This window comes from Sebastes umbrosus, chromosome 14, assembly GCF_015220745.1.
Source record: "Sebastes umbrosus isolate fSebUmb1 chromosome 14, fSebUmb1.pri, whole genome shotgun sequence".
In the NCBI taxonomy this organism is placed as follows: domain Eukaryota; kingdom Metazoa; phylum Chordata; class Actinopteri; order Perciformes; family Sebastidae; genus Sebastes; species Sebastes umbrosus.
Window position 1 is genome coordinate 6,458,380 of NC_051282.1, and position 17,310 is coordinate 6,475,689.

Below are 17,310 nucleotides of genomic sequence, written 5' to 3' on the forward strand. Positions count from 1 at the left end.
TTTTTTGGGGATCTTTTGGGGACAACATAAACATGACATAAACAGTATGTAGTGTTGATTTAACTGCCTCAAAGTGCACATCCTCTATGCATGCCTGCATGTGTGTTTATTCATATACGCAGAGTAATATTACATGCAATTGTTGTGTTATTTCTTGTAAATGTGTTCATATGTTCTTTTTCTGTTGTTCTGACTAGACAGCACTTTCCCACCCTGACCATCCCCTTCAGTGTTAGCTGTGATTGAGCGCCATAGGAAATCCATCAGTGTGCGTCACCTCTTCGCCCTGTAACCCGGGGGGACACACACCTCTCCCCCGCCGCTTTCACTTTTTCTGTCCAACCCCACCCTGCGTCACCATGGATCTTATGGAGTTGGGCGACATGGGCAGTGGCTGTGAAGATGAAAACTGTGGCCTCGCATCTGGCTTCCCGGAGGATTGCTTGAACCAAGAGTGCCAGTGGGAGGAACCTTTGTTTGGATTGATTGAGCTAGGTGGGTAAAAAAACAATAGGAAAATACTGCTATTGCATAATGTTTAATCAAAATTTAAAGGTGCACCAAAACAAAACAAAAAAAGAACATAAATCACAAAGACTGATATAGTCTCCTATCCCCTTTGACTTTGTTTGATTGAAGGAAATTGTCAGTACAATTAAAAACTGCACCATCTTTCCTTTGATATTAAAGGAATCGTTCAACCTTTTTGTGAAATATGCTTATTCTCTTTCTTGCCGAAAGTCAGATGAGAAGATTGATACCACTCTCCTGTCTGTAGCCTATGGTCAACGTATCTTCATACAACGGTTCGGTTACGAAAAAGTTATTCCTCCTTTTTTTGTTCATTTTCCTAAGAATGTCCAGAACCAAGTGCATACATGCATACAGTCCTTTCAAAATAAACATGTCATCACAGGAAACAACTTCCTTAGGTTTAGGCAACAAAACGACTTAATTAGGTTTAGGAAAAGATCATGGTTTGGCTTAAAATAACTCCAGAAGTGGCGTTACATAAGTACGTCAGTTACGTGACAAATAAATCAATGTTGACTTCTGGTTTCACACGGGACACGAACACCGGTCTCCTGGGTGAAATCCCGGTATTTTTTTAATCAACCCATCCACCCCGACCCCCTCCCTACGCGCCATTTTTCGGTATTTATATTTCCTGGTTCACGATTACGTGAATTACACGTGAATTGATTTTGTGGGACAAATTACAAATTACAGTGCGTTACTTTTCGTAGGTTAAGCTACAAACAGTGTATGAGACCAGCCTGCTATGGTAAATATGAAGCTACTGCCAGCAGCCGGTTAGCTTAGCATAATACTAAACATTTTTTTTCACTCAGCCACATACTCTTAATGACGTGGTCCTACATGAACATACAATTTTATGCCAGAGTTTGAAAAGCTTTGGTTAGAGAGGTATAGAGGGTTCGGCTAGTGGGGGCAACCTCCGGTTCTGAAAAGTGAAGCCAATGCGGAAGTGCCTTAAACTTGCATTCTTTCTAAAAGCCAGCAGGGGGCGACTGCTCTGAAGTCTATGAGAAAATGACCCTACCTGTCACTTGATTTATTACTTCAGTAAACATTGTAAACATGAGTTTATGGTCTCAATCGCTAGTTTCAAGTCTTCTTCAACACAGCATGATGTTCATTTAGTAAGTCAAATAGACCATAAAGCAGGGGATGCTTTAAGGCGGGGCTACCTTATGATTGACAGGTTGCCACCACGGCGTTGTCCGGTCTGGGTGTTGTCCATGTTTTCGTCTTACAACTTTAACCCTTTCACAGTGTGTTTTCAGTTCATGAAAGGTAATTATAACGTTTTTGGTCGCTAAAACATGTCTTATTCAGCATTTGGTTGTACAAGGCTCCACCTTCTCGTGTCACTTCTAGTTGCAATAACACAATATGGCGATGGCCAAAATCCCGAAATGGCCTCAGAACGGCAGTCCGCAACCCAATGGGCGGCGTCATTGTGACTACGTCCACTTCTTACATACAGTCTATGGGTTCGGCATATAAACTCTGCGTAAAACCACATCATGTTGCTCTTCAGTTTTTGGAGTTATAGCATGTTAATTAATGAATTTTCGAGGTGCTGCTATGGATTTTTTGAACTTTTGGCAGAGCCAGGCTATTTCCCAAAAGGTCAAATTATTCCTTTAGATTCCCACGGGCTAGCTGTTCTGGTAATTATAAGTACATATTGCAGTAAAATTCTACATTTGTTATTTCATTTTCCATCCATGGCTGACTATGTGTGTACAGTTCTGAGATAAATACAAACTGTCTGATAAAACATAATATTTCATCTTCTAGTGTGCGTAACTGTCATATACATTCCACTGATTCTCTTCGGCCTTCTGGGAAATATACTGACTATTCTGGTGGTTTGGCTCCGACCCCACATGAGGAGCTCTACCTATCTCTACCTGAGCAGCATGGCTGTCAGTGATCTGCTGATACTCCTGCTGTTGCCTCTGGAGCTCTATAAGGTACATGCACACACATACATGGTGATATTATGGTCTGACCAGATACTGATATTTTGGCAGCACCACACGTTCATGAGCTTGCTTGCTCGCAGTAGCCTAGCCTAGTAGCCACAACAGTGTTTGTTAAGGAGGCTGCACCGCTGCTTAAATCATCATTTTAATCAATCATTATGTACTAACATGAGATTTGTTATGGTACGTACATAATGAGACACACAAACCAACAGGCCATGTTTAACAACTTAACCTGGCGACATATAATAATCAGGATTAGAAAAATTAAATCTTAGTAAAAGCCTATTAACTACTAGTAACTAGTAATTACGTTAATGTCATGCTACTATCCACTATAGCCGGTTGTTTGGCAACAGAGACGTTAACATATCCATGGTACAGGCTTACAGCATAGGCCTACAGCCCATGAATGTATTAGAAGATAATAAAAGTGATGAATTACGGCCAATAAATCCATTATTACAGCCACATACAGCTGAACCGCACCTGTCAGGGCGGCGCATTTGGGCGCAGTCCCGTGGGTCTGATGCATGTTCATAAGGCCTATGCCAATAACTCTGTATTTGGCTATTAGTGAATTTTACAACTTTTGGGACACTAGAGACTTTAATGGTGCTCTATTCAGTATCCAGAGCGTTAATATAGCAGCAAACAACTATTTGCTATGTAAAGATATAGTGGAGTAATGTCTACCTGAGCAGAGAATGAAGTCTCTTTCTCTCGGTGTGTGTTGTTAACATAGCTGGACCGGCCGTGCGGGCCTTTTAGTGCATGTGAGTGTGCACCACTGGTTAGCTCACGGCCTCTTTGTAGTTAATTGAAATCCCAGTGTGTTTCATGCAGGCACTAAAGGGTGCCTTGTATGTTGGTATCACACACACGATAATTCGCGCCCTGGGAATAAGAACGGGCTGGACCGACGGCATCGTCGTGGAAGCGTAGCACCTCCAGTTGCCCGCCAGGTAAACACTGTTAGCTCTGTGAGCACTGCCGTCACCATGTTGAGAACCGTATGGAGGCAATCCCTCTGTTCTGAATTTCGCATTCAGCTCCTTTAAATAGGGGCTATTCTCAATACGATATTCAGGAAGCAGCCTACTTACTGTTTCTGTTTTAGAGAGAGGTCAACCTCATCGCTGCTAGTGTGGATAAAAAAGGTGTAGCTGTCATTCGGAATGCTACTGTAGGCCACCAAGCTAGTTTAAGCAGGCTACTTCTTATGCCTGGGACTCAATATGCCCACACTACACAGAGTGTGTGTTTTACCCTGCCAGTTCTGGTTTGACAACATGTTCACTGTCATTGTGGAAATTAATTTCAGTTGGCACTTGTCTAGATGTCCTGTATCATCATTCTTTTTCTTTGGTTGGCACATGATTTGAATTGGTTCTCGGCTGAAACAACTGTCTTGTTGTGAAACATCACTATTCATGTCTAAAAAAGGTCGGTGCACACCTGAATGTGACAGCTGTGTCATGAAGTGGAATAAAGGTGCAAACGGAGCTGTCTCCAGGGTAAAATGATTGTTCCGTCTCTTCCAGCTCTGGAGGCCCAGACCCTGGACCTTAGGAGACCTTGTCTGTAAGCTGACTATGTTCCTCTCAGAGTGCTGCACCTTCTGCACAATCCTCCACATCACCTTCCTCTCCTTGGAGAGGTACCTGGCTGTCTGCTGGCCAATCACAGCCAAGACCCTGGTGACACGGCGCAGAACAAGGGCTCTCATCGGTTGCCTGTGGCTGGGCGCGGCCGTTAGTGCGGCACCGGTGTTGGTAATGGTTGGAGTGGAGGAAGTCGAGGGAGAGGAGCTAGGGCTCGGAGGGTGGACAGGCAAGGAAGGAGAACAGGGAGGATTTATGATAGGTGGAGGGGAAAGAGGAAGTGGACACATGGCCTCAATGAATGGAGGATTAGAGGGAATAAAGTGGGGAGAAAAAGAGAAAATGGGATGGGGTGAAAGAGTCGGGGAGTTAAGAGAGAGAAAAGTGGGAATAGAAGAAAGAGATGAGAGGAAACAAGGAGATGGAGGACAAATACAAGTTGAAAAACAAGCAGATGAAGGAGGAGAGATGGAAGTTGAGGGAGAGCGGCAAAATAAAATGAAGGAAGATGAGGGAGGAGGACGGGAAGAAGGCACTGATGGAGGTCCAAAGGGACGGACTGACAAGAGAGAGTGCCGCTGCACACACTACGCCGCCTCCTCCGGCCTGTTGTCGGCCATGATGATTCTCTCGAACTTGTACTTCCTGGTTCCTGTCAGCATCCTGGGAGTGGTCTACAGCCTGATTGGACGGACACTGTGGCTCCGTCCACAAAGCAGCCGTAGGGACCAGAGCCACCGGCACACTGTCAAAATGCTGGGTGAGAAACACACCACCAACACACACCCTGAAGTCCTTTGTTTATTATAATAAGAACACACAGAAACTAGTGCTTACATAAATACAAGTTTTTATTAAATATTTACACGGACCACTAACCAAGCTTGTCACCAAGCAGGTTTATAAACAAAACAAACCTTGAAAAATTTATTTATTTATTTTGAAATGAAAGCAGGAAGTGTTGATTTAAAAATAAGTCTTTACTTTATTTCATCTCCGTAACATATTCTACAGATAGACATTGAAACTGTAGTAAAGTCTTGCTGGTATGAAGTTAATATACAGTCAATAGATCACCTTCACTGTCTGTGACATATTCTACAGATGTCTGGACATGGAAACTGTATTATGTAGCTGGTATGATTTCCACATACTGTCAATAGATCACCTTGAGGCTGTTGCTGGAGTTTACTATGTCTACACCTCAGAGCACTTGAGTCCCATGCTTATGTACATTCAGGTGTCTGAATAGCTTCAGGACTTAATGGCAGTTTTCCTAATTACACTTCATGTTTACTTCCCCTGATCTTTACCTCGCTATTGGTTTACCAAATAAAGCAAGGTCAATAGGGGCATCACATTAAGTAAACATTTCTATTTCATGTTATATTGTTATATTATATTATTATTGTATTACACGTTTATTGTATTATAATACAAGCAGTGGTGGAAGAAGTACTCAGAGCTTGTACTTCAGTAAAAGTAGCAATACTACCATGTAGAAATACTCTGTTACAAGTAAGAGTCCTGCATTCGAAATCCTACTTAAGTAAAAGTGCAAAAAAATATTAGCATATGAATATACTTAAAGTACCGAGCATAAAAGTACACATTATGCAGATGAATGTATATTATTGGATTATACTTATTGATGCATTAATGTGTTCATCAATGTTGCAGCTGGTAAAGGTGGAGCTCATTTTAATGACTTTATACAGTATACTGTTGGGTAGTTTAATCTATAATGATACATCATTATTTATTAGATGATTATATTTTGTATTAATAATCTGAATCTGTAAAGTAACCAAAGTTATTAAATCAATGTAGTGGAGTAAAAAGTACAATATTCCCCACTGAGATGTAGTGGAGTAGTAGTAGAAAGTATCAGAACATGGAAATACTCAAGTAAAGTACAAGTACCTCAAAATTGTACTCAAGTACAGTACTTGAGTAAATGTACTTCGTTACTTTCCACCGCTGAGTACATTTTATACTGTTGTGTTTTTCCTAAGCATTCTTTACTGCTCCTGTTGGAATAAAATAAGTGTTGATTATTTAACTGCAAAGTAGTAATGTGTTTTTGGTAGCTTCACTTTTTTTGCATTAAATCATGCCGGTATATTTACTGAAATTGATTGGATGTGGCACAGCCCCACCTAGAAACATTTCCACCAGCCGCCACTGCTAATTGCAGGGGGAGCATCTGGGTTTATTAGAGTAAGAGACATCTTTCCCCACCTTCAGGTATTAATGATTCTAATGTAATCCCCCTGTGTTTTTCTCTCCATCCCGCCCCCCTCTGTCTTCACCTTCTCCAGGAGTGATTGTCTTAGCGTTCGTCCTGTGCTGGCTGCCCTTCCATGTGGGTCGGACCATTTACTCTTTTTCGCATGGCATCGGCATAGACGGACAGGAAGCATACACGGACACAGACATACACTCAGACATTAACACTCTCTCTGATGTCGGCATAAACAGAGATGTCGACATTCACACTGTTGCTGAACCCATTAGCCACTCGGACTCGGACTCGGACACGCGTTTCAAGACTGGAAAGATGACTGCACACGATCACACGGAGGGAGGCAAAATGTTCTGTGACAACACACACACTGATGTAGACACACACCTCAGTAGATTTACAGACAATAGAGACACAAACAATCAAATGCATAACACCACTACACATAATGACACACACACAGTGTCACATTCACACACTAGTCTCCATGCTGACACAAGCACCAATACACACAGGACACTCATTTGCGCAAACTCACAAAATAACACACCTAATCACACACCTCCCACTGCACACATATACACCGTGACACCCACCGACATGTACAATGATAACACACACAATGACACACGCTTCAACGACACACACCCTGACACACACTTGTTATTTTTGTACTATCTGTCTCAGTATTTCAACTTGGTGTCCTCTGTCCTCTACTGCCTCAGTGCTGCCATCAATCCTCTACTGTACAACCTGATGTCCGCTAAATATAGACACGCCGTGCACAGCCTCATACGCACACACTCTCACACACAGTCTCACCGCCTGCGCACACTCACGACACGGCACTCCACGACCACTTTGTAAGGGTGAACACTACACGCGCAGAAATAGACGCACACACTGCATGCAAAAAAGGGAAACAATCAATTGTGGTTTCTGTTTAAACTTTAATATCTTTTTAATTAATCATTGACTATGTTTACATGCACACTAATATTCCGCTATTATTCAGAATATGACAATTTTTCAGAATTCGATACGGGTCGTGTAAACAGCATATTCCGTTTGGATATTCCGAATGGAGCATTTTCCAATTAAGACATGTGGGATGTGCCAATATTATTCAGGTTTTGGAGCATTCTTTGGAGATATACGTATACAGCGCATTTGGAATATGCGTCAGTTTGTGACACACAACCTCTTGCCTATTTACAGCCAGTTCTGTGCGTTGCACACAAATAAGTCTGTCCTCGTCCATAGCCGTAAAAAGAAAAGCTTGAAGAACACAGTTTTATAAAACTGGCAAAACGATGGCACTGTGGTCTGTCCACCCTTTTAAAAGTTAACAAATCACCTACTGATTACAGCACCTATAGTAACAGTGTATATATTGCATGTGAATATTATACTAGGTTTAGAAAAAAATACAAAACCCAACCAAACGTTGCAGTTTACTTATTTTAGCACAGTGAGAATCTTGTGTTTTAATGTTTAAAGTAGGGCTAACTAACTTTAAGAATCTGTGTCTTTTAAAGTGGCAGTAGGCAGTATATTTTTGGCATCATTGGGCAAAAATTCCATAATAACTTTTCAGCCTATTGTAATTCAAGTGCTCTGACAGGTAACTAGGCTTCTGCACCTCCTCATGGCTCTGTTTTCAGGCTTTAGAAAGCTCAAGCCCGTGATGGGAAACTTTGACCAATCACAGGTCATTTCATTGAGAGAGAGCGTTCCTTTTGGCTGTGCTCCGGTCATGCAACCGGAACTTAGCGTTCCTTCACCAGATTTCACAATGGCAGCGGCTTCACAAACTTTCTAATTTTACAGCTAAACCGTGCACTACAAGATGATTCTGAAAACATTTGAGGCGAGAAATAGGCATTAACGTAACATAATATTAATTAATATTTGATCAGCGCTGCCTAGTTTGACCGTTTGATCGGAGTTTGCGAGTGATTGACAGCAAGCTCTCATAGACAGCAGCTGGACAGCAGACCTCAGATCAGCTCTTACTGCTTGTTTCTCCGTGCCGTTAGGAGCACCGGAGGACACAGAGGCACATGATTTTTTTCAGGTTACCTGTTTCATGTACTACTGTCGCGATATAGCGACCGTTTTATAAAAATAACTTTTTTTAATCATATTTGCTCCAATCTCGCCTACTTCAGCTTTAAATGAGGTACTTTCCACAATATGTATTTTATACAGAACAAATTGTACGTGTAAACAAGTAAAGTTAACAGCGGCCTGCTCAAAACATGTTCACACATCCACAAATCCACAAGCACACACACACATGAAATAGGGCTATCACTTTGATTCATGTAGTTTCATACGGGCTGATGTGTTTTTGACATGATACTGTATTACATTACGAGTCCTGATGTGTCAGATACTGATATAAATGCCTTTATTCCATTCACACTTGAGGTTTTATCACCTCTAGTTATGTTTCCACCCATGTTATTCTCTCTGTGTGCCAGCGGGAAACACCTCAGAATGGATTTCCTGAAGTTCGGTGGACAGATTGGCCTCGGGCTAAGGGACAATTGATTTGATTGTGTTGGTAACCCAGGCAATTTCTGCTGTGAGATCAGGTCTCTTTTTAGAATGTATGTACGTTCGTATGTATATATGAAGTACAGACCTGATGACAAACCAAATCAGTATGAGAAATGTTCAAATATTTAAAGATTATATGTAGTTTACTGAGACTCTATAATATCATAAATCAATATGACCATTTGTGTTAGTCATTTTCTTTAATGTTACATTGTAAAATGAAAGGATCTATCATATTTGTTTAATATTTCGCTTGTATTTGACACGAGGAATCCCCTGGGATCAACATCAATATAGTTATCTATTAAGTATTGTTTCATATAAGATATATAACTGTTTATGTGCATGGTCATTTTATTTGTTTGTTTATTGTAGGCCTTGCTTGCTGTGTATTTACGTAAAATGTTGGCAAATTTACAAAATTCTTTGCACTGCCTCATGTCTTCTGTTGCACTTGAACACACTGCAGAAACAAGGATTAGTATTATATGGTTACAGGCCGTAGACAGATCGTTGCATTTCTTCTTCCTAACAAAACCTAGAGAACCAAATATGTGTGCATGCTAGGTGTTCAAAATACACAAGAAATAAATAAGAGACATTTATTCAGCATACAACGCAAATGTCAGACAAAGTGTGGTTACACTTTATAATAACCATCATATATAAATGGTTAATTAAACTTAGTTAATTGTTATTTTACTGTTAACAAACAATGAAATGATAATTAATAATGTTTACCATCTTATTAGTAATGCTATAATTTTTATTAATTTATCATTAGTTTGTGTACTATGAAATAATTAGTTTTGAAATTCTATATTATATCATAGCTGATAAGAGACAATAACAATTACATTCTGATTACATTAGTACACTATTTATTAACAGTTTATTGTTGCACACATTATAAGATTGTATATATTATATTAAGTATTTGTTAGTGATGACAAATTGATTTGTAAACCTTTAAGAAAATAATTGTAAAACAACTATAAACATTACATAGATAGATGGACCAGAAACTAATTATTAATCATTGACAAAGTATTAACTATCCATGTAAATAATGTTTATAGATACTTTACAAAGCTTAGCACAAAGACTGGAAACAGGGTAAACAGCCAGCTTGTTATATCTCGGTTATTAATTCATACAAAAATGAAACGTTGTGGTTTAACGGGGGTTATGTAGCGGACTATTTCTGCAGAGATTCCAGGAATTCTCCCAGCCAAGAAATGGTACATCATAACCCCCTGTAATGTGTCGTTTTTACACTGAAGCTGCTGCTCTGCTAGCGTACTACTCACACTATACGTCTCCTACCAAAATATCAAAATTATTATTTCAATTTAATACATTAGATCAAGTAAAGGCTTGTGCTCATGTGTTAGACAGCAACACTGTAGGAACAATGGAATCTCCCAGCTGCTTTGCTCTATTATGTTCCAATGCCAAAAAAGTTATTGCTTTTTACCTGCCTTTTTATTACAGTAGCCATGCTAACCTTTTCAAATATTTAGACATTAGATTTCCAATATTCTGGGATGTGTCATGTACTGTACTGTATTTATGGGTATCTCTGTATTTGAGAGGTTTGTTTGCTGTGTGTGTGTGTGTGTGTCTAGACTTTGTACCCAGTGACTGAAGCTTGTGAAACACACTGTTGATTTCCTTCTGTATGTTCAGACACAGGAACTCCGCTGTGGTTTTTCATTTTCACGTCAGTTTCTGTGCGGCCGTTTACAGTCGCTCTGGATGCTGAGATGGGAATACACTGCAGTACTTCTCCAAAGACTGTAGACTGTCTGTACGACACCGCCAGGTATGCAAAGAGGCAGCAAACTGAACACCTGTCAACCCTGGTAGTGTCTTGGAATATGTCTTTTTGCTATTTGTAATTGAGCCTATCCCTTTAATGTTCTGCTTGACTGGTAGAGCACATTTTGAGTCACTATATCTGAAACATGTGTTGAACTTAACTCAACCTGATTGAGCCATCTCTACCACTCGGTTTAGGTATGTTGTGCTAAAAAACATCCACTAGATGTCGCTGTTTCTTTAAATAGCATGCCATTTCAGTTTGCCTCCTTATAGGTAGGCATATTTTTCCAACATATCATAATTTAAAAGGCCTTACTGAGCAGAAGTATGTAACTTGATACCAAAAGAAATTATTATATAAAAAAATATTTTTCTGAAAACATGCTCTACCAAACGGTTCAGTTGTCCTTTTATGGTAAAGATAGTAAAGCTAATGATGTTAATTCAAATTGACTATTTTCTACTAAATATAAAAACTTCTGGTCATTTATTGTTGTTAATAATGATACATTTAATGTAAGTCCATGATATCAGAATCAGAAATACTTTATTGATCCCCGAGGGGAAATTGGGGCGTTACAGTTGCTATTGTATAAACATAAAGAAATGTAAGAAAATAGAAATAAAGGAGTGCATAACATGTAAATGATGTACATAATGCTACAATGTGTACATAATGCCACAATATAAAAAATATGTCAAGAAATATAAGTACTGAAATTCAAATTAAGAAAATGAGAATATAAAAAATATGAAATATGTACAAATATTTGCATTAAGATGTGCAATATATAGCATATAACCACAGTGCAAAAAAAAGGTAAATACAAAATACTTATAAGTAAATACAAAATGCTGAGAAGGGGGATCTATTAAGTGTGTTAAATATAAATGCAAGAATTGTATAAATAAGAAATTAATAAGAATATTTCCTGAATGTACAGTATACATGCAGTATTAATGACAGTATTACACTGTTGAATTATTGCTCAAATTATTGTACAGTTAAGTCAGTATTGTATATAGCAGCTGATGGGTGAAATAAGTCCTGGTGAACTGGTAAAAGTAATGATGCTAAGATAATGAATTTACAATTTTTTATAAAATAGAAAAAACGTATGAACATTTACCATTGTTAATATAATTTGTTAATATCATATAATTAATGTTATTCCATTATAGTGTATATACTATTATATAAATGATACTAATACTGGTATTACTATTAATTTCTTGGTAACAACTTGACATAATTGATTAACTAACCTATTACCAGCATAGGCTAATAACTCTACATGGTTTGTATTTTTCTTTTACCATGAAGTGATATCTCTACGGTTTAGTAGAGGCCTATATTTAAAAAAAATGATTGATTGTTGTTATTTTTGCCCAAAGGCCATAAAAATGCAAAGAGAAACTTTTTCCATTGCTTTTTTCTTAGTGAGGACATTAATATAAGTTCTGAAAATTTGACCGTATCAGTCCAACCCAGAATGTCGTAACTCTGCAGCCATGCAGGCCTGGTTCCTGATGCCTCCCTGGACGCCTCACTGGCCTCTCTGCTGTCCCTGAACTCCTCCTGGGCTCTGGAGCAGCAGTACTCCACCCTGCAGAGCGCTATGACCCGGCAGCAGAGGTTTGCCTTCAACCGCGACATCCACACCCTCTTTGGAAACAACACCACGGTTGGTGTTTGGTTTGCAACCATCATGTGTCGCTGTTCTTATAACCCTGGTGGTCTTGGCAGGCAGAAACACAAGTTATACAGGGTTCCCATTAATCATGCCAGGAACATTATGGTATTTTGAGTCCAGTTGCACTAAATGGCGTATGAATGCCACGGTAATTTGCAAGTCATTTTGCGTGCAATAAGAACGCCGTTCTTTTATTGCTTTTGGTGTGTCATGTGTACGCCATGTGGTCTGTACTGACTGCAATGTAATCGTAACTACGTAAATATGCTACGCTCAGAGCTAGTGATGTAGAATAAAAAGTGAGAAAGACAGCTTATGGTCGGTGGGAGTTGAGGTGGATGGTCCAACAAACACAGGACTTTCAACCAGGAGACCGGTTTTTGTGTCCCAAAGTGTGGTTGAGTTATTTTGTAGTTATGTTAGTGAAGTTTGTGACATGATTTTTAGTGACGTTTGTGATGTGTACTTCTGTTACATTGTTTCCGTATGTATTTTACTTATTTTATGTACTTATTTTAAGTCCAACTATGATGATTTTCCTAAAGCTAACTAAGTGGATTTGTTGCCTAAACCTAAGTGAGTGGGGTTGTTGCCTAAACCTAACTGCGGCTGTTAACGTAAACGCTAACAGCGTAAAACGTAATGCTAAAATGCGTTCCCATGACACGCAGAATATCCTTGTAATGTCATGCTATTTATACACCTTTCCGTAAGATTGGGTTGGGTATTCCTAAAACATAAAATCAAGACATTTGATTAATTCTCTTGAGAAAGTTTGCGATTATCAGGATTCTTCTCACCAAAATACTTTAAGATATAAGTTAATATATAACTTACATATATATTAATATATAATGCAGAAAGGAAGCATTTCCACTCCTAAATATCATCAATAATTCTGCACTTGCTTTGTCTGAAAGGTTTTTAATAATGTCCAAATGATGAAGTATAATTGTCTGTGTGTGTTGATTCTGTAGGTGAGTTATGGGAGTGTGGGTGTTGTTGCACTTGCTCTCTCAGTCCTGTTTGAGATGCTAGCCCATCACCGAACCGCTGGGTTGGGCTCGAGGAGTCCCGAGGACCGCCCCCCATCTCCAGACCCCATACGCAGAATGTTCGGGCCTGACGCCGGGTCGGACATCAGCTCCATTGCCAGCGAGTTTCTCAAACAGGTGGCTGCATTTTAGATGTAGTACAGTAATAACATATAGTAACTTTATTTATTATGGGTTGAGCCCACTCATGAGCATAAATTATAAAATGTATTAAAAAAAACTTGGAATTGATTGGTTATATTGACTATAACGTTTTTGTAAACAGTGGCCAATGTGGCCACAAGTGGCAATTACGTGATAATGTTAAATGCTAAAATATAGTGTAACGGTGACACTCAAGTAGAGAAGAGACATAAGGTCAGTGAAGCCAATGCTGAAGTGCCTTAAACTTGCATTCTCTCTAATAGCCAGCAGGGGGCGACCCCTCTGGTTGCAAAAAGAAGTCTGATTGTATAGAAGTCTATGAGAAAATGAGCCTACTTCTCACCTGATTTATTACCTCAGCAAACCTTGTAAACATTAGTTTATGATCTTAATCACTTGTTTCATTATAATTATGGTCCCATTTAGAGTAAAATAGACAATAAGGCAGTGTATGCTTTAGGGCGTGGCTACCTTGTGATTGACAGGTCACTACCACGGCGTTGTCCAGTCTGGGAGCTATCCGTGTTTCCGTCTTAGAACTTTAGCCATTTCACAGCGTGTTTCAGTTCATGAAAGTTAATTGTAACATTTTGGGTGCCTAAAAATGTCTTATTCAGCATTCGGTTTTGTGTCACTTCTGGTTGCAAAAAACCAAGATGGCGATGGCCAAAATGTCAAACTCAAGGCTTCAAAACGGCATTCTACTAACCGATGGGTGACGTCACAGTGAATACGTCCACTTCTTATATGCAGTCTATGGTTATACCAGACCAAATAATGCTGTAGCAACATAGTAACACATAGTAACCACAACTGGTCAATTTTCAGTGTTTTCACCGCTATATGCTAACCCTAGAATTCAGCAAATATATGATTAAATAATTATCCACTAAAAGTGTCTTAATCTTAGCAACATTTTACATACAGTATATTTGAACTGCCTAGGTCATACTCATATCACCAAATGTTGATCCTTGCTGGTTTTTAGCACTGATACACAAAATAAGTTGACAGTAAAGTTGCACAGAGGCATATTCTCTAATGGACCATTTTGATGGTCAAACTGAGTAGTATCACCAAAACAACATGCATTATAACATTTTGTATATTTAGGTAAAACTTTAATTTTCTCTTATCAGCAAAGTATCCCTTAAGCACACAAAATGGCAAATATCCTGCAGCATTTTACCTGCAGGGGCAGAACTGTCTCCAAAATATCCAAAGTTGTTGAGATGTAGAACTATTCAAAAATTATGTTGTATCGTTCTTGTATTGTACTGACCCGTATAGGCAACACAACACAATATATTTTGTAATGACCGAGAGTCTGAAGACATTGTGGAGATTCAACCTAAACATCATCTTACCCATGGCAGGTCCCCGGAGCAGCCAATGACCAGGAGAAGATGGTGGCACTGCTGGAGAGCGTCGAGCGAAAGCTGCGATCCGAGCTGATGGATTCCTATGGGAGGATGGAGCTACTGGAGTGGAGCACTCTCAGCTCTGCCGGGGTTGGCTTTGTCGTTGATACAAAGCAACTACAGAGTTACAAATGATAGTAACGATGGTGCTTGTACATCTGTTATTACTGCGACTTTCACAACTATAATTAATGTCACTACTAACCATATTTGGCTGGATGTCCTTTGTTACACTGTAACCATCCAATGAATCATAGCGCTTTTGGTCCCGTAACTCTGGGATACTTCATAAATTAATCTAAGAAGTATGATAATCCTTGTTTTAACCCTAGTTTGCTGGTCCTGATCTGCTGCATGGTTGGCTCAAATTTGTCCAATATCCAAACAAAATGTTGTAAGACCAGGTTTAAACCTTAAACATAGGGTTAAAGTGAGGGTGTAAAGACATTCTTGTAACTTTTGTGTGCAGGTAAAGCAATGGGTGAACGGAGCAGCTCTCCACGTCCACATCATCCTTCACTGGAAGCGTCTGACCGACCCATCAGCTGGAGAGGGCTTACATCTGGACTACCTGAATAGTGTTGTTCCGCTGCTCAAGACCTACGAAGAGTATCTGGTCAAATCGGTACTGCTCTACTCTTTCATGGCATCCTTTTCAATTTGATATAGATAAGAGAAAATGAATGATTCTTCTATGCAGTTTACTGTGCAGAGATTTACTACCCGCTAGCCAAGGGAGAGGTTGAAAACTCCTATGGAGAATAGTCATGTCTAGAAGGTAACCCACAAGTTTGGATCACTTATAATACAATACAATTCAACAGCATCCTAAATGATCAGTTGAATAAACACCTTTTTAAAATCAGTTTCAACAAAAACTGAACATTATAACCTTCATGAAGGTAGGATTGCAGGACTATTGTATTAGACTGCATTAGTTTTAGCAAGGTGTACCTAATAAACTGGTAACTGAATGTTTATTTTACCTACTTTATCATTTTAAGGTCTGCAGAATATTTCCGGTTATTAAGTTACAGAATTTTGTACTTCTGATCATAGAAACATATTGAACATGAACATCTGCCTATGATCCCTCCCTCTATCAACAGGTTAAAGTGTTTCCAGCTTTGAGTCCTGGCCCCAGCGGGTTGCTGATAGTGGAGCCTCTGAGAAATGTGAGCCATGGAGTTCAACATAAAGCCTGCGAACGTAGGGCCATCCAGCGGACTCTGGTGGAGCGCTTCCTGTCAGACCAGAACCTGCAGAGGGGAAAGGAGTTCTTCCAGAGCTCCCAAAAGCACCATGATGCTCTGATAGCACAGCGAGGTCACTTTCAGCTGAGCATGGTTTGACAACTATGACTGAGAGGCTATTGTTGATGATCTGGCCCCGGATATTTAGAATAAATCATAACGGCTTATATAGATAAAACTGCACAGCAGTAAGAGGCTTAACAGGTTTGACATAAGTTAACCTGTCAGGTGACATAGTAAGGTGCAGTACAAGTACAGGTGTTTCAACTGTTACCCATACAATCAGGCTGTTCTCATACACCATTCGTAGCTATACGTACGAAAAGTAACGCACTGTAATTTGTATATATCCCCCAAAATCAATGTGTATGTAATCCACGTAATCGTGAACCAGGAAGTATAAAGAGCGACAAACATAGGGAGGAGGTCGGGTTGGATGGGTGGGTCAAAAAACACTAGACTTTCGCCCAGGAGACCGGTGAACATAGAAGTTAACATTGATTTATTTGCAACGTCATTTCTGTACTTAAGTTCTGCCACTTCTGTAGATATTTTAACCCAAACGTTGACTTATTTGTCACGTTACTTTCGCACTTAAAGCTGAAGTAGGCATTTTTATAAAACGCTCGCTATATCGTGACAGTAGTACATGAAACATGTAACCTGAAAAAATCATGTGCCTCTGTGTCCTCTGGTGCTCCTAACGGCATGTGCAGGATTTCACAGACTGGAGGGAAATAAGCAGTCAGAGCTGATCTGAGGTCTGCTGTCCATCTGCCGTCTATGAGAGCCGGCTGTCAATCACTCGCAAACTCGGACCAAACGGTCAAACTAGGCAGCGCTGATCAAATATGAATCAATATTATGTTACGTTAATGCCTATTTCTCGCCTCAAATGTTTTCAGAAACATCTTGTAGTGTAACGTTTAGCTGTAAAATTAGAAAGTTTGTGACCCGGCAGCCACGTTGAGATCTCTTGAGGGAATACC

The 17,310-nt window shown here is 39.6% G+C and overlaps 2 protein-coding genes across 3 annotated transcripts; both read left to right on the top strand.

Moving 5' to 3' along the window:
* Nucleotides 1-359: 359 nt before the first annotated feature.
* LOC119501261 (growth hormone secretagogue receptor type 1-like) lies at nt 360-7,232 on the top strand. The gene is made up of 5 exons (XM_037791523.1): nt 360-495; nt 2,329-2,504; nt 4,061-4,880; nt 6,442-6,740; nt 7,053-7,232. Exons 1-5 carry the CDS (start codon nt 360-362, stop codon nt 7,230-7,232), a joined length of 1,611 nt encoding a protein of 536 aa, XP_037647451.1.
* A 3,352-nt stretch (nt 7,233-10,584) lies between these two features.
* LOC119501486 lies at nt 10,585-16,728 on the top strand. Of its 2 annotated transcripts, none has more exons than XM_037791884.1 (6): nt 10,585-10,755; nt 12,265-12,439; nt 13,426-13,620; nt 15,024-15,158; nt 15,538-15,693; nt 16,178-16,728. In XM_037791884.1, exons 1-6 carry the CDS (start codon nt 10,697-10,699, stop codon nt 16,418-16,420), a joined length of 963 nt encoding a protein of 320 aa, XP_037647812.1. In that variant the 5' UTR covers nt 10,585-10,696; the 3' UTR covers nt 16,421-16,728. The 2 variants fall into 2 exon arrangements, with proteins under 2 accessions (XP_037647812.1, XP_037647813.1); XM_037791885.1 differs by having other exon boundaries at nt 10,617-10,755; nt 12,237-12,439.
* The last annotated feature ends 582 nt before the right edge of the window (nt 16,729-17,310 follow it).